Genomic DNA, 27,580 nt, shown 5'->3' with positions numbered 1-27,580 from the left:
AGTACCAAATTGGGCTTTTGGAAGGTCTTCCAGTATGACAGAAGCTTTAGAGGTCAATCTTAAGAGCATACCATTACAGGATGGGTATTGTGTTGCATATGCTTAATCCTAGTACTGAGGAAGCAGTAGCAGGTCGTTTTCCATGAGTTCAGGCCAAGTTTAACTACACAGATAGTTCCAGATCAGCCAGAGGTACATAATAAAACCCTCTCTCAAAAGCACAAACAAAAAGCAAAAAATGCACAAACCGGTAGGAAAAGATAAAGTAATTCTATGCCATAGGTCAGATGTTCTTATAATTTTACCAAACTATTTTAAAAAGTCATCGGTTCTATGAATAAAAAAAAAAAATACAAAAGGAAAATGGGAAGGACATCCTGGTGGGGTTCACATTAATTTCTAGGACTAGGCTTCTGTAATCAAACCCACGAACAAGCTAAGAGATTCAAACTCAGTCGCGTGGATTGAATTATGCATTTCCAAGTGAAGTGGGTGACCCTCCTTTGTTTTATTCCTGTTTCAGGCCAAGATCAATGGTATCACCTTCAAGATTCTTCAATCCCTTTATGGTAGCTTTCATTGTCATAATAACAGTAGGGCTCCTGGCCATGACCGCAGGTCTACTTATTCACTTTTTAGCTTTTGGTAAGTACTTTTCAGGTTAAATAATTAAATATACTATCAGGTTAAAAACATAGTCTTTCCCCTTATGGCTATATCTGTTTCTGAACATGAATTAATATTACTTAGAATTCTTCTCTAAATAGATATTCATATATATCCATATTTCTTTTTATTTTATGGGTTATTTTATTTACTTATGACCATTTTAAGGTTTTTTTTGGTTGATTTTTGGGGGTGATAGTGCTTTGGCTTTTTCATTTATATGCTATTGGATTTTAGAGCATAAGCCATTGGTGTTTTGTTCAGGAAATTTTCTCCTTTGCCCATGTGTTTGAGGCTCTTCCCCACTTATTAGTTTCAGTGTATCTTCTTTTATGTGGAGGCCTTGATCCACTTGGACTTGAGCTTTGTACAAGAAGATAAGAATGGATTGATTTGCATTCTTCTACATGCTGACCTCCAGTTGAACCAGCACTATTTGTTGAAAATGCTATCTTTTTTCCACTGGATGGTTTTAGCTCCTTTGTCAAAGATCCAGTAACCATAGGTGTGTGGGTTCATTTCTGGGTCTTCAAATTTATTCCATTGATCTACCTGCTTGACTCTGTACCAATACCATTCAGTTTTTAATCACTATTGCTCTGTAATACAACTTGAGGTCAGGGATACTGATTCCCCCAGAAGGTCTTTTATTGTTGAGTATAGTTTTCACTATCCTGGGTTTTTGTTATTCCAAATGAATTTGCAAATTGCTCTTTCTAGCTTTATGAAGAAATGAGTTGGAATTTTGATGGGGTTACACTGAATCTGTAGATTACTTTCAGCAAGATGACCATTTTTACTATATTAATCTCGCCAATTCATGAGCATGGGAGATCTTTCCATTATCTGAGATCTTCCATTTCTTTTTTCAAAGACTTGAAGTTTTTGTCATACAAATCTTTTACTTGCTTGGTTAGAGTCACACCAAGGTATTTTATATAGCTTATGTTCTAAGATCAAAAATAGACAAATGGGGGGTTGGGGATTTAGCTCAGTGGTAGAGCGCTTGCCTAGCAAGCACGAGGCCCTGGGTTCAGTCCCCAGCTCCGAAAAAAAGAAAATAGACAAATGGGACCTCATAAAATTGCAAAAAATTCCATAAGGCAAAGGACACCGTCATTACGACAAAATGGCAGCCAACAGATTGGGAAAAGATCTTTGCCAATCCTACATCTGATAGAGGACTAATATCCAATATATACAAAGACCCCAAGAAGTTAAACTCCAGAGAGCCAAATAACCCTATTAAAATGGGGTACAGAACTAAACAAAGAATTCTCAATTGAGGAATATCGAGTGGCCATGAAGCACCTAAAGAAATGTTCAGCATCCTTAGCCATCAGGGAAATGCAAATCAAAACAACCCTGAGATTCCACCTCACACCAGTCAAAATGGCTAAGATCAAAAACTCCAGTGACAGCAGATGCTGGCAAGGATGTGGAGAGAGAGGAACACTCCTCCATTGCTGGTGGGATTGCAAGCTGGTACATCCACTCTGGAAATCAGTCTAAAGGTTTCTCAAAAAAATTGGACATAGTACTACCTGAGGACCCAGCTATACCACTGGGAATGCCAGTGTGAGGAGGTGGGAGAGAGTGAATGGGTTTGTTGGGGGAGCACCCTCATAGAAGCAGAGGGAGGAAAGATGGGATAGGGGATTTCTGGAGGGCAAACTGGGAAAGGGGATAACATTCTTAATGTAAATAAAAAAATATCTAAGAAAAAAAAGAATAAAATATCCAGCAAAAGAAAAGAAAAAATGAAAAAAACCTATTTGAATATTTGAATTCCTACTTACTACTGAATGAACAATCATCTATTATAGCTATCTATTAATGATTACTGAATGAGGAAATCGATAGATTATTTAGATGCACTACTAATAAAATTATAATATTTCTATACAACTTTGAAGGTACCAATCACACTAGTCTGATTTTTTTTTAACCTTAACAATCCTAGCTTTGTCAATCTTTTGAAAACGCAAAAGAAAATAGCTGTGCTGTGTTTATATTATATGTGATTTTTCTTGTTTAAGGAATACTATTTTAATTGTATAACTTCTCAATACTCTGTAAAGTAAAAATTAATCCACTTAGGAACATTAAAGTACACCTGTTTTCCTTTCCTCTCCAGACAAGAGAGCTTACTTTTATCATAGCAACTTTCATATCCTAAATGTTGACTATACCGAAGCTTTAAACTCACCAGCTACGCATGAATACAGAACCTTGAGTGAAAGAATCGAGTCTATGGTACGTTAATATTTGTCTCTTTAATGTTTTTATTGTATTTTTTATCATTTTATTGAAAGCAAATGAGATTCTTCTCTCATGCCATACATCCAGACAACAGTTTCCATGCTTCTACCCCCCCCAACCTCGACCTGACCTCTCCTCTTGCCCAACTACATTTCCTCTCTGTTTCCTCTTCAGAAAAGAGAAATGAAGTGCACACACAAAGACATACACTCACACACACACACACACACACACACACACACACACACACACACACACACACGTGCAGTGCACCTGCAGACCAGTGTTATAGTAGATCGTTCAGATGCTGAAAAACATTATTTCCTTTCTTCCTTGAACACTGAGCTTTCTGAATCTTTGAATTTCAAGAAAGTGGGGTTGTATAACTCCTTGTATATTATATAATTGTATAATGTTATATATTATAATATGATAATAGACAGTAAAGAAGACCGCAAAACATCATCTCTGCTACTAACCTCACAGATAACAGAAAGCACTGTGGCTGTCAACTAATATAAACTGGAAAAGGTGATTTATAGATCACACAAGCAGCTATAACAGTGTTTCTGTTCAAAACACCAAAAAAATGTGAGAATTATACTTTAATTCTATGTGTAATGCATTTAAATGACCTACTAAATTGCTAGTATAATGATGATCACTTATGTTTTGATGTGTTGGAAATTTTTTAAGTGATATAATTCGTATTAGTCCTTAAAATTCATGAATATAACTGGAGAGGATTCTAGAGTATTCTATAACATGAAAGGGTTGTTGGAACTGTCAGTCATGAGGAAAACACAAAATCCTTTCCTCTTCCTTGTTTACTTGATTTTTCCCAATGTTATAAAAACAGCAATAAAACAGGGTATAAAATAAAATGAATATAAAAATGAATTCATTTGAATAGTCTGATAACTTGAGCAGTTAGTAAACATGATTCTGAAAAACTTGGTATCAAATCCCAGAATAATATAATTTTCAGCACGTGCCTAATTCCTCATTTCTATATTCTTGTGTGGTATACACAAGGGTACAACCTCGTGTTATAAGTGAAAGCCATCTATTCTCTGTTTTGAAATCACAATATAATTGACCCTGTACTGCAGGGATCTCTGATGAAGTATACGGCTTCTTCCTCCCCTTCAGATATCTCATCACTAGTCCTTCTAATTAGTTTTACCCTAATTTTTATTTCATCTATTCAAAACACAGTCATGTACCACTCGCATATCAGAAGTTGTATGAAAGGATTTCCCAAATGGCTTGAGTCGTGTTCCCAACTACCTGACTCACAGCTCCCAAATCATATATCAGGAGTGACTCGTATTAAAAGCACTCCCTTTCCAGATCATCTGTGCTTAATGGCTGCAAAATAGAAACCACATCAGAAGGTTGCACCATCTGCCTACATTGGCCCTATACTATCTGTGACAAGACTGAGATGACCTCACCTGATAGATTTCTACCTCATGTTATAGAAGCTCCACGTCACAGACGTCAGAATGAAATGAAAAGACTGTAATTACAGTGAGATTGTTTTCTCGTTTTCTTTCTACAGATTACTGACTCATTTCGAGAATCAAATCTACGAAGTGAGTTTATCAGGACACATGTTGTCAAACTGAGGTAAGTGAAACCTTACCAAAAGCTATATTTGCAAAGTCATAATCTAGAATATTTGCCTTCTCTTTGCACTGTGGCTGTGACACGTTCATGCAATTGTTCTAATAATAGGAAAATATTGAGAAAATGAGGCAGCTTAGAAGACAAGGTAAAAGGCTGTATTGATTCTGCTATTGATATAAATAACCATACCACTTAATTCTTAATGGGAGAAGGAAGAAAGGGAACGGGAAAAGCTGAGAATGAAGGGGACAGTAACAGGGCCATGCTACTGTGTAAATCCATTAGATATCATAGTGCAGTCCATGTAAACAGCGTCTCCTTGAATTGTACAATACTTGGGAGGTATTCATGCAAGATCAGTACAGCATGCCAACACTAAAAGTAAGTTTTGACTTCCTAGAATGTTATAATAAAAGGAAGGTATTGTAGCAAACTCCATGACAACTCTGCCATTGAGTAATAATAGGAGTGGTAGCATGCAGGCTTTGTGGGAATCTGCAACTCATGCCTTAGTTACTATGTAAGTATCTACATAGTGTGATAAAACAGGCTCTTCAATGAAAATAGTCACACTGAGTAATAGTTGAGAACTGTCTTCAATGCCCACATTGCTCAATTCTTCAAATGCCATGAAAATTCATTGATATGCAAAGATATTATGAATTTACCATCAATGTTAAGCATTGTTAACATCTCAAAAAAGGGAAAGGGTTGGTTAAACTGAGTTTTAACGAGGAATTAGAGGATAAGGAAGAAAGTATGAGAAGAGTACAGAACACATTTTTACCTGTTCCACATGTATTCCTTTGGGTACCTTGGGTGTGTACTAACTTGTAACATTCTGAATTTTAAGCCAACACTGGAAGGAGAAGATGCAAAAGCCTTTCCTTTCCTTTTGTTAACTTCTCACTTGCCGCTACCCCACTGTTGTCCAACTTCTGGCCACACTTTAAAGTACAAGGTGTTCTTGCCAATTTCATCAACAGCATCCAAATCATGAAATCCAGAGAAATCACTTTAGTTCTACTCTTGGACCTCTAAGCACCATTTGGCATTGTTGGCTTGTTGATGGACTATCATGCCTTGGTTCTTAGGACTCTACACAGCCATGATTTTTCTGTTATCTATCTAGATATCTTCTCTCTTTTCTTTGCTAGCTCTAGTATGTTCCTCGTGTATTGAACATGAGTGTGCAGTGTGAGCCACATATCACAGTTCACAGTCTCTCCTTTCACTGGTTTCAGGTTCTCTATTGATTATCTGTTGATTAGTCTTGAACTTGTATCTCTGACATGATACAACCGTATTTTTCATCCACAGAAGTGAACAAATGTAACGATATTTTTTAGAGAACATTACTATACAGAGATCTGTACCTGTGAAACCATCTCAGTCAAGTGTATTAGTCTCCTAGTATTGTCCATCCCAGTCTTTGGCATCACCATCAACTAGTTGCTTATGAAAAAGATCTGGGAGTCATCTTCAATTCTTGACTTGCCCACCCTCAGGTCCACATACCCAGTTGCCTAGTCTTCAACTTTGATTACTGAAATACCTCCTAACTCCATAACTTTTAATGTAATGTAACCATCCTTCTCCATATTGGACTGTAACAGTTTCCAAATACATTTCTTAACCACTATTCTTGCTCCACTGAATATATCAAACATAAACATTGTTTGAAGGAAAAAACCAAGCATACCATTTCCTTAATTAAAACTATCCTAATGTCAATACTTTACCATTATTATATTGAGAAGTTTGATGTGTATGTTTATATTTATTTACATATAAATATATATACTTATGTGTTTATTAAATAAATATGAATATTTGCATATTTAAATAAGGGAATGCTAAAATACAGTAGATATGTAGATATATATTTATAAATGGGTCCTGATACAAGCATATACAAATTATACACACAAACATAGTAGATGTATATCTTTTATGCACATATTTATCAAGAATATGTATATCAAAAGGTAATTAAATTTTTCTTCCTAGTTTTAAGAACTCTAGAGTATTGAAGGCTAAAGGTAAATGGCTCTACCCCAGTCGCTTGTAACTAGTACAGGATTATAAGATGGCAAACAGTGGTTTCAAGTTTAAATGAATGTCAAAGATGGGAGTTATTTGAAGGTGAAGACTCTAGTTGGTGTGTTTTCACTTGAAAACCATGCTAAATGGTTCATGGTTTTCTACCATCATAAATTTTGCTAACCCTAGGAGTCATGTTCTCCAAGAATGAAATGATCCAAAATATTAAGCCGTCAGAACACAGGTAATAAACAATATACTTAATGCACCTCATTTACCCATTTCCTGTGTTTAAAATCTCAGATCAACTTTCACTGCTCCTTCCCCCAAGGTATTTTAGTAAAGTACATAAAATATTTGTTCAATACCTATATCAATCATTCATATTTATCAAATTCAACATTTTACTACTTTTTTCAAGAAATCAAAACCTGCCAATATGGTTTAAACCTCAATTGTTCTCCACTCACCACCAATTCTACTGCTTCTTTTACCCATAGTTCTCAAGGTTAAATGACTATTTCAGAAGTGCTTACCATGTGTCAGACAGTAGATATGGTTCTAGGTATAGGAAGTGAATTTAGCAAAGGACAAAACTGGGTTTCAATTTTGATGGGGAACATATTCCCTAGGAGGGAGGTCAAATGATAAAGAACAACAAAAAAAGCACAGACGTGGGTCCAATGTAATATGTTTCATAGAGAAAAATAACCAGTCTGGGACTGGTTATTTTATATGAGATTAAGAAGCCTCCTATGATGAAATGATATTTGAGCAGAAATACAGAAACAATAAAGATGAACTTTGAAAATAACAACCTTTCACATGATAACATGTATGGAGTCAACAAACAGAAAGGATACTACCTATAAGGTTACAATGGAGTTAAAGGTGATCAGAAACATAGACAGAAATGAGATCACACAAGCCTTGTTGGACAGATTTAAAGATTGAAGGGTTTATTCTGAATGACGTAGGAAGCCATTGCAAGGAAGGGGTGTGGTCAATGAATTTTGAAGGATCACTGGTGAGGTAGCCCAGTTGGTAAACAGCTCACCATGAAAGCATAGGAAGCTGAGTTCCATTTTCTAGAATCCATGTGTTTTTTGCTTTTTGATTTTTTTTAAATGGGCATGTTGCCAAATCCTTATAATCCCAGGACGGGAAGGAAGAGACAGAAGGATCCTTGGAGCTCAGTGACCAACCAGCGTAGGCTGCTCATTCTAGGCACACCATGCCAATAAGAGACCCTGTCTCAAACATTAGATGGCCCCAACAACATCTGAGATGCTGGCACATATGTGTATGTCCACCCAAATGAACACACACAGATGTTTTAGAGAATCCCTATACTGTCAGATAGAACACAGGGAGAAGGACCAGCATTGACAGTAGGAAGCCTCTAAGGAGTAATAGCAATAAAAATAAGGATGCTACAGGCCTGAATAAGATCATAGAGGATATCAAAAAGTAATGTGATTCCAGATGAGCCCTTAAAAGTATTGGATGAACTGGATACTGAATGAAAAAGATTTTCATTCTCATGCATACTCCTATAGATTTATCATACAAATGTATCCATAATTGATATATAAAAAGGGTTCTAAACGTTTTTCAACATTTATCTGTTGCTTTAGCTGTTGTTAGACTCTGCAACCTCTTCATACCCACTTTTTCAGTTACCTGAATTTCTTTAGCTTTGACCAACATCCTCTGTAAACGAGGAAGGAGTAAAGCTATCACTTTAGTGAGGATGCTTTCTATCCTAAAAGCTTTACCTGGTCTTTTTGTTACTTTGCTCTCTTTTGACTTGTTGAGATAATGTCTTACTGTTGAAGCCCAGGATGGCCTCAGGCTAATTCAATTCCCCTGCCTCAACTTTCAGAGTATTGTGATTATAAGCATGAACCACAACACCCCACTTATCTGATTTTTTTGAGGGGGTAAAATCTTATATTTTTCTTATATTTATAATTTCTTCTTGTATATTAATCACTTCAAATATACTGTGTGGAAATATACTTTCAAGGGGTTCTTTTGTTGTTGTTGTGGCGGTGGTGGTTGTGGTTGTGGTTGTGGTTGTTGTTTTAGTTTGAGAATGCCTTAAAGATTCTGAGAATAAATAGCTAGCATCAACACAAATGCAAATATCATAAAGCCAGTCTCATTTTTTTCAAATTATATAGAAAAATCTTTTCATCCCATTCATAATTGAGCCTTGTAAAGAGAATCAAACTTTTCTCTTTTTTTTATCTTTATCAACTTGAGTATTTCTTATTTACATTTCAACTATTATTCCCTTTCCCGGTTTCCGGGCCACAGCCCCCTAGCCCCTCCCCCTCCCCTTCTCGATAGGTGTTCCACTCCCCATTCTCCCCCCATTATCACCCTCCCCCCAACAATCACGTTCACTGGGGGTTCAGTCTTGGCAGAACCAAGGGCTTCCCCTTCCACTGGTGCTCTTACTGGGCTATTCATTGCTACCTATGAGGTTGGAGCCCAGGGTCAGTCCATGTATAGTCTTTGGGTAGTGGCTTAGTCCCTGGAAGCTCTGGTTGGTTGGCATTGTTGTTCATATGGAGTTCAATCCCCTTCAAGGTCTTTTAGTCCTTTCTAAGATTCCTTCAACGGGGGTCCCATTCTTAGTTTAGTTGTTTAATGATGGCATTCGCCTATGTATTTGCTGTATTCTGGCTGTGTCTCGCAGGAAGGATTTACGTCCGGTTCCTGTCAGCCTGCACTTCTTTGCTTCATCCATCTTACCTAGTTTGGTGGCTCTATATGTATGGCCAAATGTGGGGCAGGCTCTGAATGGGTGTTCCTTCTGCCTCTGTTCTAATAGAAAAATCTTTTCATCCCATTCATAATTGAGCCTTCTAAAGAGATCAAACTTTTCTTTATGATGAATAGGACCTTTTCTTACTTAATTCGTGCTTAAGCTGGAGTTCAGTTGTTTGAAATATCAACGCTAACGCCTATTTTGTACTCACTGAAGACCCCACTTCCAGTTCTTTCATTTTTGTTAAATGGAAGGCTACTGAACATTCTAGCATATATAAAACAATAAATTGTTTTCTTATAACTAGTTTTTCCTCACTAACATGCAGACTCAGTTTTGAATCTGAAATATAATCTATACCATTTTATCTAACATTTGTACAATATTTCAAAATTGCTTAGGCTTAGCATCACATAAATTGTAATTGTTGAGTGTCTACTGCTCCATTTAAACTGCCCAACTGTTGAGAGTGACCACAGTGAAATTTCACCACAGCTAATTTATTGAAACAGAGTTGTGCCAAGCGCCATGAAATATTTTGTACATGTTCTTAAAAGTATTAAATTAGTTCCTGGGACAGATAGTGAGTCTGCCATTTGAACTGGCAGTTGAGTTGGAAGGAGGAAACCAAGAAGGATATAAGAAACATCAAGACAAATTTGGACTCTTTTTTTTTAAAAAGCAAACAAACTGTCCTAGAAACACAATAACCAAAAGCAGCCTGAAGAGGAAAGGATTTATCTGGACTATGCTTCCACATCACTGTTCACCATTGAAGGAATCCAAGACAGGCACTCAAACAGGCAGGAACATGGAGAGAGGAACTGATGCAGAAGACATGGAAAGATACTGCTTACTGGATTGCTCTTCATTGCTTTCTTATAGACCCTTACCCCCACCCAGGATGGCATGACCTACAATAGGCTGGGCCCTCCTCCATTAATCACCCATTAAGAAAATATTCTACAGGCTTGCCTAAAGCCTGATATTATGGAGGTACTTTCTTAATCAAAGTTTCCTCCTCTTATATGACTATAGCTTGGGTCAAGTTGATCTAATGCTAGAGAGCACACAAGCCTGCACCAGATGGAGGAGATGGCTCGTGACGTCAATCATTGGTAACCAAGGGCACAATGAAACCACCAAACTGGACCACTCTGTGGGTAGAAAGAAAGATGTAGGGGACAAGATCAAACTGTCAAATGTGTCTGGGAAACAAAGTACAGGAACTTGTCAAGAAATCAACCCAATTTTTTTGATAGTCAGTGGGATAGGAGTCTATGAGCTGATATAATTTGTTTGAAGTAGACATCCTTGCCCAAGAAAGTTGACCTTTGGGGTAGATAAAGGAGGTTAGATAGTGGTTTTCTTGGTAAACACAAACCTACCTTACAAACTTCCTGAGGAATTCGGGACTTAGGCTTCTGTTTATCCAGTAACTTTATCTTTACACAGTCAGGGTCCTTCTGTTTAGGACATGGTCAGCATTGCTGCTGTTTTGGCTGTTTGCTTCATAACCAACATTATTGGCATGAAATAAAGCAGAGTTTAGAGTTTGATATCATCAAGTTCATTATGAGAAATGTGTCTCTGTGGTCAATCAAGACATAAATAAAATATTAATATGTGTCTACAAACTTGTCATGGTCAGATAAACGGGTCTATGTAACATAAAATTAACTTGGTGCCATCAATCACACAAATGTGATACCTTATCAATTTTTAAGTGTGTTTAAGACAGTAAATATTTTCTCAATTTGAGGCTGATAGTAGTTATAGTGCACTTAGTGTTTTCCATGCATTCTTTCCAAAAGTTCTACATCAATTTATCCATATCATCTTCATGAAAACCCACTTGAAACAGTAAGATTTTTGGACACAGTGTATGAAAAAACTTAAACAGTTTGCAAAAAGTCACCTGGTGGCAGCATTCTGACTTCAAAAGCCAGCTATACTGTATGGTGACCACAGTGATTTGTGTTAAAAATCAAATTTGAGAGGGAGTATTATGATATACCATTGTGTGTGTGCTATTATGTAAATATGTTCTCACATGGATTCCTTTAAAATCATTTAATCAAGAGGAGTATATAAGCAGTACAAAATTACTCAAAGGGTCTCTTATGACTTACAGAAAAGAAGGGAGTGGTGTGGTTGCGGATGTTGTCATGAAATTTCGATCTAGTAAGCGTAACAACAAAAAGGCAATGAAAACCAGAATCCAATCTGTGCTACAAAGACTCAGCAGCTCTGGGAACTTGGAAATAGCCCCTTCGAATGAGATAACATGCAAGTACCATGTCTTATGCCTCTTCGTTTTAATACATCTTTCAACCTCACTCATTCAAGTTCACATATTAATAAAATGAGACTCACCTCACTCTTTGTAATTGACCTTTCAAAAGTGTATTACAATTCTAAATATTATAGACAGCTCTCTAATATAGAACATGCAAGATTTTTTTTTACTTTTTACTAGCTATAATTGTTCTAAAATTTTGATTTTTCTCCTTAGACATTGTAATTTCAACATGGGAAGAGATCTATTTCCTAGTGTTCACACCAGGGCAATATATTTTAACTTGTTTTAACATGTCTGTTTCTATTCTGTTTTGAGTCCTATATAGAATGAGAGAACATGGCAAAGAAAACTTACACATTTTCTTTCTGAAATTGATTAGGTAGTTCTTTAAGGCTTTTCCAATAGCAGTGAACTTTAGAGGTTGGGATCTAAAAGAACTTAAGGCTTCATTTGAAAAATTATAAAAATTTTATAAAAATTAAAATCATAATCCCTGACTGATGTCTCCAACCTGCTAAAGAAAAAATATGAAAATAACTTTTTAATATTCTAATTCTATAGAACTTATTATGAAAAAAGTTCAGGCATCACTTTGACAACTGATTTTGATTCCTTTAGATATTTACCCAGCAGAAGACAGTTGGATCATATGGTAGTTGTATTTTTAGTCTTTCTTAAAAATCTCCAGACTGTTTTCTATAACAACAATGGTAATTAACATATCAGTTTTATTTACACTATTTCCTATTACCCAGAATTTGATATGTAATAATCAATAAATAATTGTTACATGACTTAAAGAAATGAATATGTAATAACAGATATCTCTTTGGCTCTGCCTGCATTTCTTATTGTCACAAGTCAGATTTCACATTGAGCTCAAGATCAAAAGGGTTTTCATAGTTCCAACCCTGGTCTAGTATATACCTATTACAACAGTACTACTTGTTAAAGTGTTAGAAGTCTTGCTTAATGGAAAATAATCACTGCATTAGACTGACAAAGATCAGCCCTCAAAGCTCTCTGCATACCTCTATTTCCCTTTCTGGAACTCTCTTCTCCTCTTCCAACTAAGGTGGCGATCCCTTTGGAGCTCCAGTGCTCCTTTCTTACAGGGGTCACTTAAGACCATCAGAAAACACAGATGTTTACATTATGACTCATAAAAGTAGGAAAATCACAGTTATGAAGTAGCAACAAAAATTTGTGTGTTGGGGGCGTCACACAACGAGGAACTATATTAAAGGGTGACAGCATTAGGAATGTAGGAACTACTGCCCTAGGTACTGCTCCAGCATCACGCTTTCCCTGTTTCTGACTGTTATTACCCATATACCAGGTCTAAGAAAAAAAATCACCTCTTCTTCTACACATTAAGATATATTTCCACCAACCATAGGTAGCAATGAATAGCCTAGTAAGAGCACCAGTGGAAGGGGAAGCCCTTGGTCCTGCCAAGACTGAACCCCCAGTGAACGTGATTGTTGGGGAGAGGGCAGTAATGGGGGGAGGATGGGGAGGGGAACACCCATCTAGAAGGGGACGGGGAGGGGTTAGAGGGATGTTGGCCCAGAAACCTGGAAGGGGAATAACAATCGAAATGTAAGTAAGAAATACCCAAGTTAATAAAGATTTTAAAAAAGATATATTTCCAAAGAGTTTCTTGGGTATTTGCTATTTATTTGGTAGCATGCTGGGAAATTTTGCAAATGAATAGCATTTTCTAACTTCCCAGAAGCAGCAAAAAAAAAAAAGAAAAAAGAAAAAAGAAAGAAAAGAAAAGAAAGAAAGAAAGAAAAGAAACAGAAAAAGAAAAGAAAGAAATAAAGGAAGGAAGGAAAAATCCTAACTGGAAGATAATGATCGGACTTGATAATTGAGAGCATATATACAGAGTCAGTATAGAGTTGAGTGCACTTCTATAGTAAGCATAAGGCCCTGGATTATTTTTCAAAACATGAAAAAAAAAATGAAGCAAGAGAAAGAGTCCACCAGGTCAAGCCTACACCTTGTAAAGATAGCGACTGCTATAGGGATCTAGAAAAGAAAGAGACTGGAGAACAGATGGACTCACAGACATGAGAAGGACCTGCCCATCCTCAGATATGGGAAGAAGGAACTTGGCCTGAGAAAGAGAGAAAGGTGGAAAATCCGAGTACTTCAAGAATCACCATGCTTTGAAAAAGCAATGGAACAAGAAGCTGGTGGATATCCTATAGGTAATTTTGCTGCCTCCATTAGGGGCCAGAGTCAGAGTTCCTATGCTGGCAGTTAGGATTAAAACTCAAGTGTTTATTGTTCAAAGAAGGAAGAAAAGCTATGATTTTGTTAGTTTTTCCTGCTTCCAACAGGATGACTTAGTCCTACCGATGCTGGCAAAAGCACACGAAGCACACAAACCTTGTGAAACTTGTAGCTGGAAATAATTTCGCATAAACCAGTTTTCGAGACCATGAAAACCTGTCTTGGGAAGCGTGGTCTCATCTTATTGAAAATAAGAAGGCTGCCCGATAAAAATTTTAAAGTTTGGCAGAATGCAATCTGACATCATTTTAGACAGCATCGCTCTGATAAAATAGCAATTTAGGAAATCCGTTTGAAGTTAGTAGAACTGTACAAATGTCAGACAACCAGAGTAGAGAGCAGCAAAGTGGATGAAGTTCATTCAAAGGGAGGAGAATAAGAGAAGGAAGATTTTCATCAATCTCTAACTGCCTATAGATACTATAGATATGGTATCTCTTACTAAGGGAGGAAATATAGGTAGCAAGTTTCTGATAAAGCATGTTCATGCTGAGGTTGAAAGAACGGTTAGACCTGCCTTAGAGACTGTTGTGAATGGAGACCTGGAAATAGGGCACACAGACTATGTGACGCTGATGTTGGCTTTTCTGGCACTCCCAACAACCCTGCTACTGACTATTTCATAACACACATCTGACATCCGGGAACACTGCTGCTGTTTTTACCTTCCATTTTAGGCTGCCCTTTCCGTTCTTGTCCTCATGAGCCATTCCTTAGAGTTTCAAAGTGTAGTGCAAATGTTATGTCCTTCATGATGGCATCTGTCACCCTCTTGCTATTGTTAGCCTTTTCTCCACCTAACTTTCCATTTGAATGATATTTTGGTTAACATCTCCCTGTAAATAATGTGTTAAGAGACCCCTTGTTTTTGTTCACTATTGAAGAAACAACACATAACATAGCAATACTAAAGTAATATGCACATATACCAATGTCTACTCGCAGGTGTATTTGAAAGATGAACAAATGGCTTCTTCTATAAGATAGCATGCTCTACCCTAAGGCCTGCTTAAGCCTTCTTTTGCCAAGAGAAATGAATGACTTTTGGAGCAGAGAAGTCTGTTAAGTATTTCATGAAGCCTGTAAGCACAACTTCAACCGTTTGAGTGCAACGACACACTGGGATGAAGTTGCAAGATTTCTAGGGCACATGACTCAGGTTATTTCCAAAAGCTCGAGGTGGAGCCTGGGAATCCGAATTTCAGCAAACCCTCCCCGTGACCACGTCTCTGGTTGTCTCGTCACTGAGCTTCATGAAATCAGGGTGAAATGAGTTTCAGCTTCTGCTTTGTTGATCTTGTTCTCATGTTTTCTTTCTTAACGCTAGCACTCACTGACCAGGATACAGAAAATGTTTTGACTCAAGGTAAGTTTTTAAATTATTTTAAATTACCTATTAAATTATAAGGATTTTGAGCTCCCTGACAAGGCCATATTAGTCAAGTTGGTGCCTTCATTCTGAGTTCACTCCAGAGGGTTCTTGTTGAAAGCAGGCACTGCACTCCACTCTGGTCGGTGGAACAATGTTTAAGCAATTCTTTCTCCTAGGAAAGAAGAATGGAAGGGAAGTCGAGGGCAATCCACTTGGCACTCAGCATCAAACTCCTGCCAATTTTCTTGGCTGTTCTTAGAAGCTTTGTTCCTGTGGTTCTAAAGCAATGTTTCCTTAGACCTGTAAATTACATTTGATGACAAAACTCATGTAGCTTTTGCAAACCACCAAAATGGCTTGCTTTGTTGTGGATTTGGGTTAATTATAAGGTAATAAATTATAGATGTCTTGTCAGTTGAAGGCCTATAACCTGAAGGGAAAGTCATTGTGTGCCAGTGTCAGCCCAGATATATTCTCAGGCTAGGAGGACAGGCATAGAATTTCTAGAAACAATGAACTTTGCTTCTCAGATCAGCCAAGTGTACTTAGAAGTTAGTTCCAGGTACTTGGATTTCTGATTTAACTTAGATACGTAAAAGGCTTTTGAGTGCGACTCCATTCCGCTATATTTTCAATTCAGTTCTCTGTTTAATCTATGATTATTTTGAACAAAATTGTAATAAGATAATTGCTAGGGAATTTATTTGGAGAAAGCAGGAAAAGGAGACTATAGCCATGTATGTTCTTAATGGAAGTCTACTTAAATCTCCTTTATTGGGAAATTTGTAAGAATGCACTTGTCTAGGGTTAGCAACCTATTGCCAATAGCAATAGAAATTATGATTCATGATATACCTCTAGCATTACTAATAAATATTAAACTAGACATGAGAAAAACTGTCATATAAGATTTTGGGTTGAGAAGAACTGAACAAACAAAGCCACCCCAACCCATTTCACCTTCTGGCATTAAAATGTTTGTAGGTTTCTTAAGATATTTAAATATAGTTTAATGATAGAGAATCTCCACAGTAATTTTCTACATGGGAACAACCACCAGCTTGCCAGCATGTTTGTGTTGTTGTTGTTGTTGTTGATGTTGATGATGATGATGATGATGATGATGATGAAGATGAAGATGATTATGATGATGAAGATGTTGTTGTTGTTGCTGCTGCTGCTGCTGTTGTTAGAATGTGGAGCACGTCCAGACCTTATAACACTGTCAGAAGAGAGAATCATTGGAGGCACTCAAGCTGAGACAGGTGACTGGCCCTGGCAAGTCAGTCTACAGCTCAACAATGTCCACCACTGTGGAGGTACCCTGATCAGTAACTTGTGGGTCCTGACAGCAGCTCACTGCTTCAGAAGGTGAGGCCATAGCTACTCATCCATCTAGGAATAATTAAGAAAGAAAGATACATGGTGACTCCACCCATAACACGTATGACTAAACATAATTGGATATTGACACTGGAATAATTCAATGAAGAATATTTCTGAGTCTTTTCTTTTTTATTCATGGAAATATAATTGTTCTTTCTCCTTTAGCTTATTGGTTTGCTGGTAGTTCTCTGTTTCGGATCACAGTTCTCCATCACAGCAGAGGGAGGGAAAAAAGGATCCTACATGAGAATGCTTAATTTACATACTTGTTATAAAAGTTTATGGAATTTATACAACTTCTGTTCCCAAGATAGGAGCAACATTGTTATATACGTGGTAGTGTTACAGACAGGACATATCATAGTAATGCAAAAAAAAAAAAAAAAGTTAAATTGTTGTTAACTAGGCTGGAGAGATGATTAATGGTTAAGAGCACTAGTCACTTATTCAGAGAATTCAAGATCAATTTTCAGCATCCCTATGCTGGCCCTAGTTCCAAGGCACCCAACATTTTCTGACTTCTTGCAGGCATCAGACATGTAGGCGGTGCATATACATTCAGACCGAACACGTTCATATACATATAATCGAATAAAGAAAATAATTTTTATTTTAATTTTTATTAATAAAGGGTTTTCACATTTATAAAATAAAAGCTAATGAGTAGACTGATAGTTGGCCTAGAGATTACAAAATCTCATTCATTTAATTTTTCAAAATTGATTTAATACCTATATTGAACACAATATTATACCTCATAGAAGTACCAAATACGCCTTCGGAATGCTTATATTAGGTTGTTTACAATTAGTCATTAAGAGGGACTACAGGCTACTTCTTCCACTATGATAAGTGACTGGTGGAGGGAAGCCGTGCAAACTTACTCCGTTGGTACAGGGGAAGGTCACACTGCTCTTAAGAGAAGGATTTTTCAGATCAATGTGATGAAAATACGTAGGGGACGCATCTCCTTCTCCAAGGAGAAGGAAGGGGAGAAAGGGTTGAGGATTTGTGTGAATAAAGACAGGTTGGAGAGGGACCACTGATACCGGGATGTAAAGTGAATAAATAAATAAATAAATAAATAAATAAATAAATAAATAAATAAATAAATAAACTTTTATAAATGGGGGAAAACTAAAATAAAAAAAAACACCCAGAAAAGTAAACCCCAGTGGGCCCCTAGCCATACCCACTCTTTTCTTGGCTAACCAGTAGAAAACAGCATCCTTAGCATATATTCAAATTGACCCTCAGTCAAATAAACCCAAACTCACTTCCTGAAGTGTGCATCCTTTTTCTCATCTGGCTCTTCGGCCATTTTCCCATCTACGACACTTCTCAAACTGCCGTTTTCTCCCCGAAATGGTATCCTTTCTAATTCCCCATCTGTTCATCCTGGGATTCTTTGAGATATTCACAATTCCGAAGAAATGCCATTGAGCTCTGAGAAAGCTGTCTGTCACTGCAGTGTTCTTCACAAAACCATTTACTATCTGAAGATGGAGCGAGCATGAAAACAACTGGGGTGCAGTCTCTGAACAAAGGTTCTAGGAAACCACACGTTTTTCTCTATTATCTTCTACCACTGTTTTATAACCCAGTGTTTGCTAAATAAATTTGAAATTTATTTGGGACATCCTCCTAAAATCCTGAGATTCTGGTTTAATCGGGCATAGTTGCTGCTGCATTTCAGGTAACGCCAGGAACAAAATTCATTTCAATCATCAGTTGCCAAACAGTAAGACTGCACTGTTGGCTTTCAGTCACACCCTTAGTGTGGAAACCAAACGTGTAAATACCTGGACTCAGCAGGCATTTAATATAATTAAGGATGCACTAGAAACAGGATTACATCTGCATAGTAGTAGAACCTAGTTATCAAAACTGAGGACAGAGTAGCACTATCTTAAAAGATACAGTCCCAAGTATCACCAATGATCACCAAAGAAATGAAGGAGACATCTTTTGATTTTGCCACCACAAAACTACTCACCATGTTGGTGGACCCAACAGGGCTGGAAACCCTTATGAGCCATGTACTGTTCCCTCCGTAATGGCCCGATCATCAGTGAGAACCATGAGTAGGAACTTGTTGGGGACTAGCCAACCTTGCATCCAGGTACACAGAAGTGATGAGGTTCTATTGAAGATTATTCTATGGTCATCTCCTCAGTGGTGCTTTTATGGTAATTTCTCACTTTTTCCAGTAATCTTTGTGTTTGCTGATAGTTCACTTGTCTCTTCAAGTGGTGTATTGAATGCCAAAAGTGTAGAAATCATAATCATTTAGGTTTTAATTCCAAAGACTTTCCTTATACAAACTAGACAGCCTCGGCTTGTTGAGCTATGAATGGAGAGAGTTACAACTATAGTTAGTGACAGCCCACTTGGTTCCAAATTCCATGCTTGACATGCTTCTGTTTCATTAGTACTTCATAGTCAATAACATTCTATACATAAACTAAGGATGCCATACTTACATGCATCCCTAAAGGGACTGGCATATTATAATGATGCTTGTGTGTGGCAGAGATAAGATTTATATGTAAATACTTATATTCACTTTATAACTGAATTTCATTCATGTATAATCAAGAACTTCTTATACACATAATTTTATTTTTTGTATTAACTCCACTGTCTGAGAAATCTTTTTAAATTAATTAATTAATTTTTACCTCTTCACCTTGCATCCTGCTCACTTTCACCCCCTCCCACACTCCTCCCCTCATTCCTTCTTCTTCTACTCTGAGAGGATGACTTCCACCCCCCACCTGGGTTATCTCCCACCTTGGCCCATCAAGGTAGAAGAATTTATCCCACCTACAGACAACAGCTTTTTGGATAGCTCCCACTCCAGTTGTTCAAAACCCACATGAAGACCAAGCTGCACTTCTGCTACATATGTGTGGGGAGGCCTAGGACCATTTCATCTGGTTGGTGGCTCAGCATCTGAGAGCCCCTAGTGTCCAGTTAATTGACTTGTTGGTCTTTCTGGGAGTTCCAAAACCCTTTTTAAGGCCATAACCTCCCCTTGTTCTTCCATAAGAATCTCTGAGACTCTTCTTCCATAGGAGTCTCTGAGATCCATCCACTTTGTGGCTATGGGGGTCTACTTCTGTGTGAGTTTGCTGGACAGAGCCTCTCAGAGGACAGCCATGCTAGACTCCTGTCTGCAAGCAACAGAGCATCACACTAGTGTCAGAGATTGGAGCTGCCCATGGAATGGATCTTTTTATTGGTTGGCCATTCCTCTGTCTCTGCTCCATCCCTGGTACCTGCTTTTCTTTTTTCTTTTTTTTCCCATGGACTCTGTTTATTGCCTTGTTTGTTCCTTTTTGACTATTTCTTTTTATTAACTTGAGTATTTTTATTTACATTTTAGTGTTATTCCCTTTGCCCGGTTTACGGGCCAACATCCCCTAACCCCCCCTCCCCTTCTTTATGGGTGTTCTATCCTCCCTTTGCTACCCTCCCCAACAATCACGTTCACTGGGGTTCAGTCTTACAGGACCCAGGGCTTCCCTCCACTGGTGCTCTTACTAGGATATTCAATGCCTTATGAGGTCAGAGTCCAGGGTCAGTCCATGTATAGTCTTTAGGTAGTGGCTTAGTCCCTGAAACTCTGGTTGCTTGGCATTGTTGTTCATATGGGGTCTCAGCCCTTCAAGCTCTTCCAGTTCTTTTTTCTGATTCCTTCAACGGGGTCCTATTCTCAGTTCAGTGGTTTGCTGCTGGCATTCGCCTCTGTATTTGCTGTATTCTGGCTGTGTCTCAGGAGCGATCTACATCCGCCCTGTCGGTCTGCACTTTTTTGCTTCATCCATCTTGTCTAATTGGGTGACTGTATGTATGGGCCACATGTGGGGCAGGCTCTGAATGGTGTTCCTTCAGTCTCTGTTTTAATCTTTGCCTCTCTCTTCCCTGCCAAGGGTATTCTTGTTCCCTTTTTAAAGAAGGAGGAAGCATTCATTTTGATCATCCGTCTTGAGTTTCATGTAAGAACTTTATACACATAATTTTATTTTTGTATTAACTCCATTGTCTGAGAAATCTTTTTAAATTAATTAATTAATTTTTACCTCTTCACCTTGCATCCTGCTCACTTTCACCCCCTCCCACACTCCTCCCCTCATTTCTTCCTCTTCTACTCTGAGAGGGTGACTTCCACCCCCCACCTTGGCACATCAAGGTAGAAGAATTTATCCCACCTACAGACAACAGCTTTTTGGATAGCTCCCACTCCAGTTGTTCAAAACCCACATGAAGACCAAGCTGCACTTCTGCTACATATGTGTGGGGAGGCCTAGGACCATTTCATCTGGTTGGTGGCTCAGTATCTGAGAGCCCCTAGTGTCCAGGTTAATTGACTCTGTTGGTCTTTCTGGGGAGTTCCAAAACCCTCAAGGCTTACAATCCCTCCCCTTGTTCTTCCATAAGAATCTCTGAGACTCTTCTTCCATGGGGATCTCCAAGATCCATCCTCTTTGTGGCTATGGGGGTCTACTTCTGTGTGAGTCAGTTGCTGGATAGAGCCTCTCAGAGGACAGCCATGCTAGACTCCTGTCTGCAAGCATAACAGAGCATCATTAATAGTGTCAGAGATTGGAGCTTGCCCATGGAATGGATCTCAAGCTGGGCTAGCTATTGGTTGGCCATTCCCTCTGTCTCTGCTCCATCCCTGGTACCTGCGCTTCTTTCTTTTCTTTTTTCCCATGGGACTCTGTTTATTGCCTTGCTTGTTCCTTGACTATTTCTTTTTATTAACTTGAGTATTTCTTATTTACATTTCGAGTGTTATTCCCTTGCCCGGTTTACGGGCCAACATCCCCCTAGCCACCTTCTTTATGGGTGTTCCCCTCCCCATCCTCCCCCCATTGCCACCCTCCCCCCAACAATCTAGTTCACTGGGGGTTCAGTCTTAGCAGGACCCAGGGCTTCCCCTTCCACTGGTGATCTTACTAGGATATTCATTGCTTCCTATGAGGTCAGAGTCCAGGGTCAGTCCATGTATAGTCTTTAGGTAGTGGCTTAGTCCCTGGAAACTCTGGTTGCTTGGCATTGTTGTTCATATGGGGTCTCAAGCCCCTTCAAGCTTTCCAGTTCTTTCTCTGATTCCTTCAACGGGGGTCCTGTTCTCAGTTCAGTGGTTTGCTGCTGGCATTCGACTCTGTATTTACTGTATTCTGGCTGTGTCTCTCAGGAGAGATCTACATCCGGCTCCTGTCTGCCTGCACTTCTTTGCTTCATCCATCTTGTCTAATTGGGTGGCTGTATATGTATGGGCCACATGTGGGGCAGGCTCTGAATGGGTGTTCCTTCAGTCTCTGTTTTAATCTTTGCCTCTCTCTTCCCTGCCAAGGGTATTCTTGTTCCTTTTAAAGAAGGAGTGAAGCATTCACATTTTGATCATCCGTCTTGAGTTTCATTTGTTCTAGGCATCTAGGGTAATTCAAGCATTTGGGCTAATAGCCACTTATCAATGAGTGCATACCATGTATGTCTTTCTGTGATTGGGTTACCTCACTCAGGATGATATTTTCCAGTTCCAAACATTTGCCTACGAATTTCATAAAGTCGTTGTTTTTGATAGCTGAGTAATATTTCATTGTGTAGATGAACCACATTTTCTGTATCCATTCCTCTGTTGAAGGGCATCTGGGTTCTTTCCAGCTTCTGGCTATTATAAATAAGGCTGCGTTGAACATAGTGGAGCACGTGTCTTTGTTGTATGTTGGAGCATCTTTTGGGTACATGCCCAAGAGAGTACCTGCATTTCTTGTAGTCAGGATAAATTTTGAGTCAAAAGTTTTGTGGGTCAGTTGGTGTCCCTCTCCCTCCACTGTGGTTCCTGCCAGGCTACAGGAGATGGCCTCTCCAGGTTCTATATCCCCATTGCTGTGTCACAACTAAGGTCACCCCCATTGATTCTTGGGTGCCTCCTCTATCCCAATCTCTGTCACATCCTATAGATTCCCCAACCTCCCCACCCACTCCAGTTGCAGATTTTTATTCATCTCTCCTTTCCCTCCTCCCATCTGATCCAGAACCACCCCTATTCTGCTCCCCATCCCGTCTCCCACTCAGTTCCCTCTCTCCATCTGCCCCCCATGACCATCCTATTCCCCCTTCTAAGTGAGATTTAAACATCCTCAGTTGTGCCTTCTTGTTTAGCTTAAATGGGTCTGTGGAGCATAGCATGAATACCCTTAATTTTATGGCTACTATCCACCATGCATGTCCTTTTGGGACTGAGTTACCTCACTCGGGGTAATATTCTCAAGTTCAATCCATTTGCCTACGAATTCATGACGTCTTTGTTTTTAATAATGGAACATATGCCATTGTATAGATGTACCAATTTTCTTTATCCGTTCTTCAATTGAGGGGCATCTAGGTTGTTTCCAGTTTCTGGCTATTATGAATAAAGCTGCTATGAACATAGTCAAGCAAGTGTCTTTGTGGAATGGTGATACATCTTTTGGGTGTATGTGCAGGAGTGGTATAGCTGGGTCTTGAGGTAGAACTATTACAAGGTTTCTGAGAAAATGCCAAATTGATTTCCAAAGTGGCTGTACAAGTTTACACTTCCACCAGCAATGGGGGAGTCCCCTGACTCCACATCCTTGCCTGCATGTGCTATCTCTTGAGGTTTTTGTATCTTAGCCATTCTGATCAATGTAAGATAGAACCTCAGAGCTGTTTTGATATTCATTTCCCTAATGACTAAGGTCTTTGAACATTTCAAGTGTTTCCCGGCCATTTGAGATTCCTCTGTTGAGAATCCTGTTTAGCTCTGTGTTCCATTTTTAATTGGGTTGTTTGGGTTGTTGATGTCTAACTTCTTGAGTACTTTATAAATTTTGGATATTACCCCTCTGTCAGATGTAGGCTTAGTGAAGATCCTTTTCCGATCTGTAGGCTTCTGTTTTGTCCTATCGACAGTGTCCTTTGCCTTATAGAAGCTTTTCAGTTTCTTGAGGTTCCATTTATTAATTGTTGATCCAGCTTGAGCCATTGGTTTTCTGTTCAGAAAAATTGTCTCGTAATGTCTGTTAGTTTGGTTATTTCTCTGTTTAGTTTTTGTCTGGATGACCTGTCAATTGGGAACAGTGGAGTGAGGAAGTCTCCCACTGTTAATGGGAGAGGGGAGTTGATGTGTGATTTAAGCTTTAGCAATCCTTCTCTTACAAATGCGGGTACCGTTGTGTTTGGGGCATAGATGTTCAGAATTAAGATACCATCTTGGTAGATTTTTCTTTGATGAGTATAAAGTGTCCTTCTCTGTCTCCTTTGATTAATTTTTGGTTGAATGGTTTGCTTCCTGGGTCCATTTTCTTGAAAAACTTTTTTCCAGCCCTTTTCTCTGAGGTAATGTCAGTCTTTATTGCCTAAAGGCCGACCTACCAAGATTATACCCAACCTATGAACAGAGACTCACCATAGATGGTATGTTTCTTTTATGCAACAGAAAGATGGATCCTGTTTCTGCATCCATTCTGTTAGCCTGTGTCTTTTTATTGGGGAATTGAGTCCATTAATATTGAGAGATATTAACAACAAGTGATCATTAATTCCTGTTATTTTGATGGTGGTGGTGGTGGTGGTGGTGGTGGTGGTGGTGGTGGTGGTGGTGGTGGTGGTGGTGGTGGTGTGTGTGTGTGTGTGTGTGTGTGTGAGAGATATATAGAGAGAGAGAGAGAGAGAGAGAGAGAGAGAGAGAGAGAGAGATGTGTGTGTGTGTGTGTGTGTGTGTGTGTGTGTGTGTGTGTGTGCATGTGCTTCCCTTGCTTTTGATGGTATGGAATTACTTATTTCCTGTGTTTTCTTGGGTATACTTATCTTCCTTTGGTTGGAGTTTTCCTTTTAGTGTTTTCTGTATGACTAGATTTGTGAAAAGATATTATTTGAATTGGATTTGCCTTGAAATATTTTGTTTTCTCCATCTATGGTGATTGAGAGGTTTTTTGGATATAATGGTCAAGGTTGACTTCTGTAGGTTTTTTTAAAAGTTGGAAGGTATCTGCCCAGGCCCTTCTGGCTTTTAGTCTCTGTTGAGAGATCAAATGTAATTCTGATAGGTCTGCTTTTGTATGTCACCTAGCTTTTTCCCTTGCCACTTTTAATATTCTTTGTTCTGTAGATTCTGTGTATTGATTATTATGAGACAGGAGAATTTTCTTTTCTGGTCCAATCTAATTGGTGTTCTATAAGTTTCTTGTATGTTTATAGGCATCTTTCTTTAGGTTGGGGAAGTTTTCTTCTATGATTTTGCTGAAAATATTTTCTGGTTCTTAGAGCTGGGACTCTTCACCTCTTTCTATTCCTGTTATCCTTAAATTAGGCCTTCTCATGGTATCCAAAATTTCCAGCATGCTATTATCAGGAATATTTAAATTTAACATTTTCTTTGCCTGATTATAAAGTTCTTCTATTGTATCTTCTATGCCTGAGATTCTCTCTTCTATCTCTTGTATTCTGTTGGTAATACTTGCATCTGTTGTTGCTCTTCTCTTCCCTGGGCTTTCTATCTCCAGGATTCCCTCTGATTGTGGATTTTTTTTTTATTGCTTCTATTTCCACTTTCAGGTCTTGCACAGTTTTATTTCCTTCCTTCATTAGTTTGATTTTATTTTCCTGTATTTCTTTATCCCTTTTTAAAGGTCTCTATGATCTTTATAAGAGTGGATTTAAGGTCATTTTCTTATACTTTGGTTGTGTTAGAGCTTGCTCTCGTAGGGTAGCTCTGTTCTGATGGTATCATATTTCCCCGACCTTTGTTGATTGTGTTCTTTTGAGAACTTTTAGCCGTCTGGGTGGCTTCCACTCCTGGATGTTTCTGTTGTAGTAGTTGTTGGTAGGGGGTTTTCCTCCAGGGTCCTGGTGTGGGTATCCTTGGACTGTATGATGCTGAACGAACAGCTCTGTATGGTTCAGGATCCCCATGTCTGATGAAGGTCAGCAGAGAGATCGGGGGAGGATGGAGGTTCCACTGGGATAGCAGATTGCTTATAGCAGCTTGGGGTTCCCCAGAAGACTCACTGATTGGGAAAGTTGGGTACGGGAAGGGAAATTAACCTATATGGTTCAGGATCCACAGGTTTGATGAAGGTGGGTGGAGAGGTGGTGGAAGAATGAAGGTTCCCCTAGGATAGCACACTGATCAGTCCTGAAAACTCTTATCAAAGTATTATTTAATCGAATTTTGCTTCCCTTCAATCTGAGGAGCAATATTAAGTTAAATAACTTTCAAAACTGAAAATGTTTCTTTTCATCAGGATCCACAAAAACTCTCCTAAGTTTTATTTTGTCTTCTCTCCCCTTCTTGGATCTGACTTCCGAGTCCCCATTCCATTCAATAGCCCTACTGGGCCGTTTATATTTGAAATACTTCTAAATTTTCACATGCCTATTAAACCTATAGGATATTTTATGTCTAAATGATTTTAATTTATGACGACAGCAGTGTGTATAAGTTTTGTATTGTCCTTTACGATTTCCACCAAATCATGGGAACACACATCTGTTTAAACTGCCTCTGCACAGGAATCCATTACATGAAGCCATCATGTTTTACTTCATCTCGCTATAATGCAGTAATTTCCCACTACTGCCCCAAAAAGACCACACGCCCCAACATTCATACACACATGCATGCAAAGGAATACTATCTTTTTATAAACCTTTAGAAATTTTTATGATATGTGCTCAGAAGTAGATATGCAAATTGATTAATAGAGTAGAAAGCTTTCCAAATGTTTAGTTTGAGTAGTAATCCAAGAGAGCCAACTTTCCACCTGTCATTTGGTAATGTGCTTCTGCTTAATATTTGTCATTCTTATTAATATGCATGAGGTGTTCATTGCTATAATTTCTATTGCTTGTCAGCCAGTGGGTGGGGGCATCTCTTCTTATATTTAAGAGGTGCGTAGGCCTCACTTTCCATGAATTTTCTATTAATAGCCCATGTCTATTCTATACCGGCTTCCCAGTCTGTTTACTATTTGTTTATAGACATTACTGTAAGGCTTCAAAGCTTGTAGACATTACCTGGGGATCAAGGTGGCATAATGCAAGCAAGCAAAGGATTGCAGAGACAAAAGGATCTGGGGTACAAGATAACCCTCAGCCATCTAACACATTCTAAGCAAGACTGGGCTATGTGAGCCTATCTCAAAACGCAAATATTGAGCATTACCAGTACTCTTTTATAGCTTCATATTTACTGAATAAACTTGTAATGTTGAACTTAATTTTGATTTACTAAAACTTGTCCACTTTTTACCTTACATGTGTCTGTTTAGGGTGTACCTAAACACTCTATAGTCCAAATTTACAGTATTAATTTCCTACATTTTTGTGTTAGAAAATGATCTTTCTATACATGTGTCCATATTTACATGCACACACTATATATCTGCATATACATATATATAAACATGCATAAAATTTAATACAGAAAAATTATTCATGCATTAACAAGAAAGATAGCCTTCAACCTCACTACTATCTGAATAGATCTTTCTTTTCAAAATAACAACAATCAAAGAGAACAAGTTAAAATAGAAAAGATAATTATTTCTGTATCATTTGTTGAACAGACAGGAATATCAAGGAAGGATAAGAAACAATAGCATTCCCCTTCACTTCTCTTTAATGTGTTAGGATATACTCACTGGGAAAGATAAAAATGGTCTAACAAGTTATTATTTGAAGATGTGTTTTCAAAAAGCCTTTTTATCTGTATATTTAGAAGTAAATTGCTAAGCTGCTAGTAAAGAATTCAATACAATTTTGAGATTACAGTTGAGGGAAACATTAATGAGATGAC

The 27,580-nt window shown here is 38.3% G+C and overlaps 1 protein-coding gene across 1 annotated transcript in view; it reads left to right on the top strand.

Moving 5' to 3' along the window:
• Positions 1–27,580, top strand: part of LOC116912791 (transmembrane protease serine 11D) — a 58,071-nt gene that overhangs the window by 25,089 nt on the left and 5,402 nt on the right. The window contains exons 2-7 of the mRNA XM_032916953.1: positions 524–645; positions 2,804–2,922; positions 4,493–4,560; positions 11,517–11,671; positions 15,316–15,354; positions 16,554–16,731. Coding sequence (XP_032772844.1) covers positions 524–645; positions 2,804–2,922; positions 4,493–4,560; positions 11,517–11,671; positions 15,316–15,354; positions 16,554–16,731 — 681 coding nt within the window. The remainder of the gene's footprint in view (positions 1–523; positions 646–2,803; positions 2,923–4,492; positions 4,561–11,516; positions 11,672–15,315; positions 15,355–16,553; positions 16,732–27,580) is intronic.

Source organism: Rattus rattus, chromosome 11, assembly GCF_011064425.1.
Source record: "Rattus rattus isolate New Zealand chromosome 11, Rrattus_CSIRO_v1, whole genome shotgun sequence".
Classification (NCBI taxonomy): domain Eukaryota; kingdom Metazoa; phylum Chordata; class Mammalia; order Rodentia; family Muridae; genus Rattus; species Rattus rattus.
The sequence above is the reverse complement of the archived record's forward strand: the minus strand, read 5'-3'. Positions and strand labels throughout refer to the sequence as shown.